The sequence below is a fragment of the Antrostomus carolinensis genome, unplaced genomic scaffold (genome assembly GCF_000700745.2).
Source record: "Antrostomus carolinensis isolate BGI_N321 unplaced genomic scaffold, ASM70074v2 scaffold13171, whole genome shotgun sequence".
Lineage (NCBI taxonomy): Eukaryota > Metazoa > Chordata > Aves > Caprimulgiformes > Caprimulgidae > Antrostomus > Antrostomus carolinensis.
The window spans coordinates 26,951-37,911 of record NW_010293557.1 but is presented as its reverse complement, the minus strand read 5'-3'; the positions used below and the strand labels follow the sequence as shown (position 1 = coordinate 37,911).

Sequence of the window (10,961 nt, the reverse complement as noted above, 5' to 3'; positions counted from 1 at the left end):
CCCCTACCCCACCCCTCGTCGAGGTTATTCCATGTTTTTAATATCACCAAGTCATTCCATGTTTATAATATAATATCCCTTCTCCAGACTGTCCAAACACATCTCTCTCAGACGTGCAGGGATTAAGGTTGCAAGGGTGGTATAATACCACGAAGCCTGCTGGAAACAGGCTGTTAGGAAAATATTAGGTATAGAAGAAGGATGTAGGCCCTATCCAGTAGAAAGTACATGAAGTCTCCCAGATTGGTATTTCTTGCTCTGGGTAATTTGTTTTGTGTGGTGGTTTAACCCAGCTGGCAGCCAAACACCACACAGCCACTCGCTCGCTCTCCCCCTGCAGGGATAGAAGAGAGAGCTGGAGGGGTAAGAGTAAAGAGACTTATGGGTTGAGATAAGAACAATTTAATAATGTAAAGAAAATAAAACTTAAAATAATAATGCCAATAATAATGGTAATAATAGTAGTAATTAAATATACAAATGAGCGCTTCACAGTGCAATTGCTCACCTCCCTCTGACCAAGTCTGACCCGTTCCCAGATCACGATCCCAGAGGAGCAACAATCGCGATCCGAAACCGCAATCCCAGGAGAGCCAGAGCCCGAGCCAAAGCCAGGCAAGAGAGGAAGAGCCCCTCATGAATCTCCTGCCCATGGGGGACAGGAGATGGAACAGCCTCTTGGCAGAGCCAAATGCCAATTTGGTTTACTAATTTTAGTGTTTCACCTCCCCAGTCCTTTACACCTGCAGTCTAGCAACACACAAAGTCCTCCGACTTCCAGCAATGACTGAAAACATTAGTTTGTGTCAGTGTTCTTCTCGTACCAAATCCCGTACGGAAACCAAAACCCAGCACTGCTCTAGTCACTAAGACAAAAACTAGCTCTGTCCTGGCTGAAAACCAGGACAGCGATTTAAGTCACCAAATTCTTTTGGCAAAGGGGACAAACATATCAGATAAAATAGTTAAGCCAAAGCATCTCGTAAGAGATCGTCACAAAGCAACACTGTAAATCTCCATTCCTCCAATATGGCTTATCCTTGAAAATTCCTGAGATTTTAAAGCTTCATAAACATGGAAGAAGGCTAATGCTGGGGGTGAGGTGCATTTATTGTAAGGAAAACTGAGATGCATGGGATGAGAGACTGGCCCAAATCTTGCAGCTGAATAATTCAGAGACAGTGTGAGGATGGATTTTTTTATCCCAGCGTCGGACTAAACCTGTTGTGTGGCGTCTCCTCATGCCTGGCCTATCAGCCAGGGGTTTCTGACGTATCCTCCTTGTGCCACAGAATATTTTGTAGTTTTAGAAATTAAGCAGAATAATTACAGCTGAGTTTGTGTTGAAGTCGAGTCCTCCAGGACAGGGCTGACTTGGTGAGGTTGTGAGGAATGAGCTGAAGTGGCCTCTAGATGTCATTGCAGCTCTGCAGGAAAAGCAGCGATGCCAAGGAGCGTGGAAAAGGTGGAGCTCAACATGTGGCTGTCGCTGTGCTCAGACATTTAATGTTACTTGGTTTTTACACCTCTAAATCTACCGACTACAACTGGGCTGAACGTGGTGTTGCTTAATTGGGCAGGGAGAGGACAGGAGAGATCTGCTGCTGCCTTTCCAGTGCTGCTTGCTGCCTTTCCAGCGCTGCCACGTCCCACGGGGCATTTAATCCATCGTTGACCATTATACGTTGATCCAGAGATGCAGCCAGGTCCTGAGTATTTGCACCAGGGGCAGAATGTTGGACAGGTGTTGGAGATTAAGTTTAATTAACTGAATTATTTTAACTGTATTATTTTCTGTGAATAGTTTTTTGCTTCACATGAATATTGTTTTGCTTCATGCAAGTATAGTTTTGCTTAGTTAGAGTAAAATTTTGCTTGGTGTGAGTAGCTAAAGTTTCTGAAGCCTCAGGCCACAAGCTACGAGCTTTCACCTTGAAAAGTTGAATTTATCTGGAACTGCTGCTTCATTACCTGAAGGATGGTCCTGAAACCAGTACAGACTGGAAGATAAGGAGAATACAGCTGTCAGCAGGAGCTGCAACTCCTCCAGATAAGAACAGCTAACGACCTGCTTGGGGACAGAGAAGGAACCCAACAAGGAACAAGAGGATCCCAGACCAGAAATTACCAAGAGGCGCGTGCAAGGCACGTGAACGGCGTGTGAAGAACAGACCTATAGGGTCTGTAGGGATTGTAGGGGTATAACTGCCCAGGAATTTCTTTGTTCAGGGTCCCTCTCCAGAGACACCCAGCTCAGGCTGTTCCTACAGCCACACCCTTCAATGAAATCATGTATTTTCCTGAATCTGGCAAACCTAGGGCAAAGAAATTTCTTTAACACAAGGAATTAGCTCAGAGTATCCTTGTGAGGTAACTTCTGGATTATAATGTCTGCATAATAATTGCAGGGGTAAGGTCAAGGGATCCGTTGCAATCTACTCCGGGGAAGAATCTGGTCCTACTGTTCCGTGGTGTTCTTGTGTGTTATGTGTCACACACAGACTCTTCTTTGGCTGTTATTTTCTTTCAGATTTCAGTAACGTGATCAGTAAGAGCGATGTCAAGTCATTGGCTGAAGCTGATGAGCAGGAAGTGGTGGCTGAAGTTCAGGTGAATTTTGAATATTTTAAATAGATTTCCTAATCCAAAAGCCCACACCAAGCGAACGCACAAGGGAACAAACTCAGGTGTGGCAGTGGGAGGGCTCTAGTTCTCGGACAGTTCTTGCGCAGCAGCGCTGTGCAACAGTCTAGGATGGAAGAAAAGATGAACGTAGATCTGGGATTAAAAGGTAAAAGAAAGAAGAACTCCTGTGTCCCCTTTTCTGCCTGCCCTCCTGTTGTCTGCTTCTCCTGTCACCTGTGGTTCCCAAGGCTGCTCCACATTTGTGGTGTTGACGAAGAGCTACGTACTTGAAGAATGCACATGACAGACTGGCAGCGGGGTTGTCAGGAGACGTGTGGGGATTTGAGAGGTTTGATGTGGAGGAAGGAGGAATGATCAGGGTCAAGGTTTCTGCGTGTTGCTCAGGATTTTAGTGTTGATGTGGCCGATGCTGGAACACGCGCTCCTGCAGCGTAACCGTGTTTGCTTTCTCTTGTTGGCAGGAGTTCTACGGTGATTACATTGCAGTGAATCCACACGTTTTTTCTCTCAACCTCTTGGGCTGCTGCCAGGTATGGAAAAAAAAACCCAACTAATGCTCCTCCAGAGCCTTGTTTTATGGTTAATGGGGAGACCAGTAGCCACAACAAGCTGGGTGCAGTGGTGGGTTGCCCAGCAGGCAGGGTGCTCTTGAGGGTCTGTAAGGGGGGAGCTGATCCTTATGAGGAGAGGAACACTGGGGAATCCAGATTGTGGTCTCTGGTCAACCTGCTCCTCCAGTCTTATAGTTTATTATAAGACTTTAAGACTTAGAAATAAGATTTTATATGAGAAGGAGTTTGGGGATGGTGTATCCAGACTAGGTGCAGCCTTTCCTTCCAGGGTCGCAACTGGGATCCGGCTCAGCTGTCCAGGACAACTCAGGGGCTGACTGCTCTGCTTTTGTCTCTGAAGAAATGCCCCATGATTCGGTACCAGCTCTCTTCTGAGCCAGCCAAGAGGCTCGCTGAATGTGTGAAGGTACGGTGAGAACCTCCAGTGATGTGAAATCACTTTGGCAGCCTACTTAAATTTTGTTTAATTTTTTTACATATCGATGCATTTGAGAGTAACACTTTTTCAGTTGATTTGTGTAAATTCTGTCATTTACTTTGTTGCATGGCTTTGGGCAGGTCGCATCCCTCCTCTCTGCCAGCTCCCAACTGAAGAGTTGGGAGAAGACCCCTATTTTCTGCAAGTGCCATAAATTGCAGTAGGTTACCTGGTGCCTTTTGAGAGCTGGGATTATTTCTTTGTTAGCAGTGTAGACTAAGATAGCAGCACAACTTATTTTTCACCAACTCTTCACTTTTTGTTCACCTGTATCCAAACTAAGAGGAAAAGTTTTCTGTGTATACATAAGATCAAGTGGGTTTTTGTTGTTTTGGGTTTTTTTTCCTGTTCTTGACAGCAAGTAATCACTAAAGAGTACGAGCTGTTTGACTTTCGGCGCACTGAGGTTCCTCCTTTACTTCTCATTCTGGACCGATCTGACGATGCCATCACGCCACTTCTGAACCAGGTGAATCATCTCGGGGTTGTGCAGGGGCTGAGATAACAGTGAGTTGGAATTCACACTCTGGCAGGTCATGGTTTATATTTGAAAGGCAAAAAGTTTTGCCTCCCACCTCCATTCTTTTTGAAATCCCTTTTTTATCTCATGGCCTGATTTATCAGACTGTTGAGCACGGATTGTGTGTGCTGGCTTCAGTGGCAGACGTAGAATCACAGAATCACAGACTGGTTTGGGTTGGAAGGGACCTTTAATGCTTATCTTCACCCCCTAGTCTGTGCTGGTACTGGGAATTGCCCCCACCCAGCTGCAGGACCTTGCACTTGGCCTTGCTGAACCTCATGTAGCCCATCCTACAAAACCAGGCCAGTTGCACTTTTGTAAAACTCTTGATATTTGGAGTCCTCGTGTCTTGGCAGCAAGGGTTGTCTTTCCAAGGGTTTATTTGTGTGTTTTGAAGGTACTCACCATAAGTGCCCTGGAATGGGGTGGGTTTCCTTTGCGTGCACACCACTGTCGCTCACCACAGGATGCCTGTCTGATTATAACAGAAATCAGATTTATTTCTTTATTGTAACAATCTGACAAAAGCTTGAGAAACACACACTTTGGATCTGCCATGTGTCACTAGAGGAGTATAAACTGACTCACTTTGAGTTCAACCCAAAATCCCTTAATTTTCCAGTGTTGTTTATGATCTTTTTTAATTTCCTTTTCTCTTTCACTGCCCCTGTTAGTGGACGTACCAGGCTATGGTTCACGAATTGCTGGGGATTAACAACAACCGCATCGACCTCTCTCGGGTACCGGGGATCAGCAAGGATCTGCGAGAGGTGGTTCTGTCTGCCGAGAACGACGAGTTCTACGCCAACGTAGGTGTCTCAGTGAGGATCTTCACGAGCAGCAGATTTAGGGATCAAGTTCCATTCTTGATTTTGCCATGTGAAAGGAATTTTCCAATGCCTTTGAGCAGCGGGGTGGTGATGTGCTGTACAGTTTACAGCGGTGAAAATCAATGTGTAATGCAAGTAGCATCTGACACGGAATAATGGGTCCATTTTATAGTTCTATATAAAACTTGGAGCAATGGCAGAGCTGTTTGCTCAAACTTGGGTCTCCAGGAGATGATGGGCAATGGCACTGCAGGGTTTTGGGCACAGAGTGCCACCTTCTTCCAGTTGTGTCAAGACTTGTGTGAGAATGGATTTCTCTCAGATCCCTGTCTTGTTCCGTGCAGAACATGTACCTGAACTTTGCAGAGATTGGCAGCAACATCAAGAATCTTATGGAGGATTTCCAGAGGAGGAAACCTAAGGAGCAGCAGAAGCTGGAATCCATAGCAGATATGAAGGTACCAGCAATTGACACGTAACTGACTGGACTTTTTAAAGCCCATCCTTTGCAGGGTGGTTCAGATCATCACTTTTTAAAGCCCATCCTTTGCAGGGTGGTTCAGATCATCACTTTTCAAAGCCCATCCTTTGCAAGGTGGTTCAGATCATCACTGTCTGTACACTGACAGTCCACACTGCCAGTACCAACCCTTCAGATCTCTGTGCTGTGCTGGTTTTGTGGAGCAGGAACCTCCTTTTTGTGTTGTGTTCTAGTTCTTCATGGAAGACTAGACTCTTTGATAGGCCATTCTGCACCACTGCAGCCTGGTCTACAAGCTTCCTTGTTTGGGTCTGCTTAGAGCTGGCTGGAATCCTGGAGCCCTACAATTGAAGCATTAAGCTCTGGTTTAAGGATTTAGCTTACCCTGATGTGGCCGTGTGGACTTTATATCTGAGCTGGGTCACTTGGCAACAGCTCAGAGCACAGGCTGTTAATTCAGTCACTGCTCAAGATTTAAAGAATCCTAGTGATGTCTTTGGAGATACTTTCTGTAACCTTTTATTTTAAGAGTAAATAAAAAGTACATCCCTTCCAAAATTCTCCTTGTGATTGGAGAAATCCTGTGGGCTCCTGGGATTGAGGTGCCCGATCATCCGTACACCCACGTTGGTCTTGCTTATATTGATGCAAATTAGTTTATCCAATTTATCGCTGGGTTGCACACATCCACTGTCTCTTGCTTTCATTTCGAAGAACTGATTGCTTTGGTTTCCTCATTGTAGGCATTTGTGGAGAATTACCCACAGTTCAAGAAGATGTCGGGCACGGTATCGAAGCACGTGACGGTGGTGGGAGAGCTCTCGCGACTGGTTGCTGAGCGGAACCTGCTGGAGGTGTCTGAAGTGGAGCAGGAACTGGCCTGCCAGAATGACCATTCCAGTGCTCTCCAGGTACCTCGGGCTCAAAGCTAAACCTTGTTCCTTTGTCTCAATCGAGATGGTTTGATCCTGTAACTCTCCTGTTGATGGAAGTTTGATACTGAAAGTCAGTAGGAGTTCTGCGTGCAGATACCCTGCAGGGTTGGGACACGAGAGGTTGGAATTCCTCTTCTCCTCCCTATTCAGTTCAGATGGGGATGAATCATAGTTAATAACTGGCTTGAGAAGCATCTTTGCAAATTCTGTCTTTACATTTCACAATACAACATTCCTTCATTATATTCAGTCGGTTGGCTTCTGGCAAGCTGCCTGTGCAGGCACCACTGAAAAAACCCCCAAAAACTTGGACCCCTGTGCAGAAGCTTGTTGTGTTTGTTGGGAAGAAGAAGAAATGAAATCCCTGAAATTGTCTAAACCAGAATAGTCCTTGAGGTGCTGGCTTTTACCTTTTTTTTTTATTATTATAAAAAAACAGTGGAAAGCCTCTTAGATAAAAGATTTCTTTGGCAAAGAGGACTGAAAAAGCCTAACAGAGACTTCTGTTATAGCTGAGTAGAGACTGAAGTTTTGACCCCGTGTTGGCTCAGTGGATTCCATGACCTGACCCAGTATCTGACAGCACGTCAATAGTGATGAATTGTGGCTGCTGATTATTCAGAGAAAATAGCAGTATTGTTGAGTGAGACTGTGACAGAGCAGAGTTCAACCAGCAAATCAGTATTAAAAAATGATTCCTTAATTTTTAATAGCTGAGGGAGAAGTTACACCGTGTAACGGGCTCCTTTACACGGTACCGGAGAAGCAGTTTGACTAGAAAATCAAGATAAGCATCTTCAACAGATTTGAAATACATGTCTTCTTGTTATTCTGTGCTCCAAGTGGGTGGCGAGGGGATAATATTAGACTCTTCAAGTACTGTAATCTGTTCCCAGATCCTGAGCTGATGTGATTCAGTACAGGCCGGTTGAAGTCATCGCAGCTATATAAATTGGCGAGCGTATAAATATGATTTGATAACTTATATTTGGTAGAATTTAGATGACTTTAAGTATTGAAGTGGGAACGTAACCATAAAATGCATTTGCTGAAAACAACCTCTGAGGTTCTCTTGCTATATCATTGTTTCTAGATCAAGCTTTTGCAGTTTAGAAGTCAGATATATATATATATATAATAATTTATAATACATATAATCCATCAACCCATCACGTCAAGGCTGCGATCTGTTATTTCCGATATTAACACAGCACAGAGCATTAGTGTTGGAACTTGGGTGCTTGGCATTGGAGACCATTTTAGAAAATGTTGGTTTACTTTTGATTAATTTATCTCAAGATTTATTGAAGAAAGTGATGATTCAGTTGCATTCTCACCTCTGTGGTTAAGAGAATATGTGGCAGTGCCAGAAACTGGACAGAGACGCAGGCAGGTCAGCGCCTGCCGAGTGCCACAGTGTCACAGCTGGGTGGTTACTGGAGTTCACCTCGATGCTAATTCAGATCTTAGTCTGCACTAACTGGATATTTTTGCAGTTTTTAAAGCAGAAAAGCCGCCTGCAGTTTGCTTCCAGCCCCATGCCTAAAGGGCTCTATTGTATTTCTAACAACTGAGACCGAGTGGAAAACATGGAACAGCTCGGAAATAAATGCAAAACGCTGGAACTGGTATTTCTACATGAGAGATGAGTATCTCTTTAGCTGCACTGCCCCAGGCTGTTCCCTCTCCTAATGGCAGTGAAGGGCCAAGGCCACAGAAACAATGAAGAATAAGGCAGTGCACGAAATAAAGGCAGAATTGTTCTCCCCCTGATGTAACTTCAGCGATTGTTAATTTCTCTGGGCCCAGGGCCCCTGAGTACAGTACATTTTGATTATTCTCCCCCTGGTCCCTTATTAATCCTGACACAGTACATGAGCCTTGAGAAATAAATGGGAGGTTTTGAATCCCATCTCCTTAGATGGACAATAGTTTTTCTGTCTTACACACTTCCCGTTTATAGAGGCATTGCCACCGCCCTGCCAGCACGGGATCAAAAATCCTGCGAGCAAACATCTCCGTGGGACTCTGTCCCTGACCTCACAGGTGAATTCCTGACCTTACCAAAGTCCATGGTAAAACTTCTGTCGATCCTTCTCAAAGCCAGGATGTTATCCTGTATTTTTGTAACTAGTTGAACAAATTACAGTAGGTACAGCTGAATCAGCGTGGTAAGTAACAGCAGTTTCACGACGTTGTTTCACAGCTGAATGTTTCTGTGTTGCCCACCTGAACTGGGAGGATCTTGCAAAGATACACTGAGATTTTTGGAGTGTTTGAAGGTCATGTACATTTACAGAGTGGAAAAATCCTAACAGGTCCCCTCCCTCTCTTGGAACTGCCATTTCTGCAACTGTAAAACCAGCAGCTCCTCTGCTCCTGCGTTTTTGAGCTCATACAGGCTGATTGTTTGGCTTCAATGTTCAGCACAGGGAGAATTTCAGACTTTGTTGGGTCCTAAAGCATCTGTCCAGCCCTAACCAGATGTCTGCAGACACATCTGGTAGTTGATGCCTGTTCTTTGAGATCTATCTCAGAGCTTGGAGTTTGGAAGCTTATTGCTCCCACTGCTCACCTCAGCTACCAGCTTGGCTCTGGTGTTTGTTCTGTTAACTCCATTATCTCAGCTCTGCGACTCCGCACAGTGACCGAGAGGTTGCTGAGAGGAAATAAGTGCTTCTTGTTGTAATGAGAAGGAGTAACACTTATATGGACAATTGTCAACATACACAAGCAATTATCCCTCTACTCTGCCCTGGTGAGGCCCCAGCTGGAGGATTGCATCCAGGCCTGGAGCCCCCAACACAAGAAAGATGTTGAGCTGTTGGAGCGGGTCCAGAGGAGAGCCAGGAAGATGATCTGAGGGCTGAAGAAAGGGTGAGGGAGCTGGGATTGTTGAGCTTGGAGAAGGCTCCAGGGTGACCTCATTGTAGCCTTCCAGTGCCTGCAGGGAGCTTAGAAACAGGAGGGAGAGTGACTTTTGCCGTGAGCAGAGAGTGACAGGACAAGGGGAAATGGTTTTAAACTAAGAGAGGGGAGATTTAGGTTGGATATTAGGAGGAAATTTTTCATCCAGAGGGTGGTCAGACAGTGTCCCAGGTTGCCCAGAAAAGCTGTGGCTGCTCCTCCCTGGAAGTGTTCTCGGCCAGGTTGGATGAGGCTTTGAGCAACCTGGTCTAGTGGAAGGTGTCCCTGCTGCTGGCAGGGGGGTTGGGACTGGATGAGCTTCAAGGTCCCTCCCAACCCAAACCAGTCTGGGATTCTGTGATCCTGTCTGCAGTCTCGGGAAGGCAAATGGCACCCGGGGTTCTGAAACTGTTCTGTAAAGGGTCTGTGCTGTAACAGGCAGCCTCTTTGGGGCAGGCACCCTTTGGATTTATGGTGTTGTGTTCTAGTCATCAGAAAAATAAAGATCTGCATATCAGAAGGAATAACTGTAGGTTTCTGTATTTACCTCCAGGGCCGTCGTCTTTCTTTTCCTTTTCATGCTTTAATTCCTTTCTTCCTTTGCTTCCAAATGCTCAAGACTTGCTCCTCCACTTCTCACATCCAAAGGTTATCTGAGACTTTGATACTTCTGCTCTGCACCTTCCAAAAGAAAACAGAATTGGTGTAATTCTCCTACCTCTTTGTTCCTGACAGTCAGTATTACGATGCAACCTGTGGGCCAGTCCTGGCTCTACTCCTGTTGGAAGGGGAAGGGCCGAGGTTAAAGGTTTCCAAAGTGTCTGCTGATGCCCTAATTTCTGGGGAGGAACACACTAACCTGAGCTCACCCTGCAGCACATTATGGAGAGTTAAGAATGGACAACAGAATTGGGTTAGGAATTCCAAGCTTCAGGAAAAAAACCCAACCAAACCCAAAAGCAACTTGCACTCCATTGTACTCCAGTAAACCCAGCCGCAGAGCACTGGAGGAGCTGGGCTCTGTTCCTTCTGACACAATTGAATTCTCTTGGATTCCTCCTGCGTGCAGTTTTGTTGCTAGGCAGTCGGCTTGATATTAGTCTGATTTAATGTCCTTTGAAGGCCTCTCCACTAATCCTGCTCTCTGTCTTGCTGCAGAACGTGCGTCGTCTCCTGCAGAACCCCAAGGTGACAGAGTTTGACGCCGTCCGGCTGGTGATGCTTTACGCCCTGCACTACGAGCGGCACAGCAGCAACAGCCTGCCAGGGCTGATGACAGACCTCAGGAACCGGGGGGTGTCGGAGAAATACCGCAAGGTAACTGCAGCATTGCTCCTTTGGCTGGATGAACGAGTGGGGCAGGAGGGCACGGAGGTGGGAAGTCATTGTGAATTGGTGTCAAGCTGCCTGCTTTGGTTTAGCACAGGGCTTTTTTTTTTATTATTGAATTGCCCTGTGTCTTGGAAAACAAACCCTGAGCTTGGCTGGGGTCTGCAGGTGTTACTGTAAAAGGCATAACTAATCACTTCATATCCATTTCCAAAATTAGTGGTATTATGAAGGGTTGAATAAAGCAGAGATGGCAGGAA

The 10,961-nt window shown here is 45.6% G+C and overlaps 1 protein-coding gene across 1 annotated transcript in view; it reads left to right on the top strand.

Moving 5' to 3' along the window:
• The first annotated feature begins 2,523 nt into the window (after window positions 1-2,523).
• VPS45 (vacuolar protein sorting 45 homolog) overlaps window positions 2,524-10,961 on the top strand; it is a 28,354-nt gene continuing 19,916 nt past the window's right edge. Inside the window, exons 1-8 of the mRNA XM_010177321.1 lie at window positions 2,524-2,610; window positions 3,108-3,176; window positions 3,487-3,624; window positions 4,055-4,165; window positions 4,894-5,028; window positions 5,394-5,507; window positions 6,274-6,441; window positions 10,531-10,689. Coding sequence (XP_010175623.1) covers window positions 3,568-3,624; window positions 4,055-4,165; window positions 4,894-5,028; window positions 5,394-5,507; window positions 6,274-6,441; window positions 10,531-10,689 — 744 coding nt within the window. The 5' untranslated portion in view covers window positions 2,524-2,610; window positions 3,108-3,176; window positions 3,487-3,567. The remainder of the gene's footprint in view (window positions 2,611-3,107; window positions 3,177-3,486; window positions 3,625-4,054; window positions 4,166-4,893; window positions 5,029-5,393; window positions 5,508-6,273; window positions 6,442-10,530; window positions 10,690-10,961) is intronic.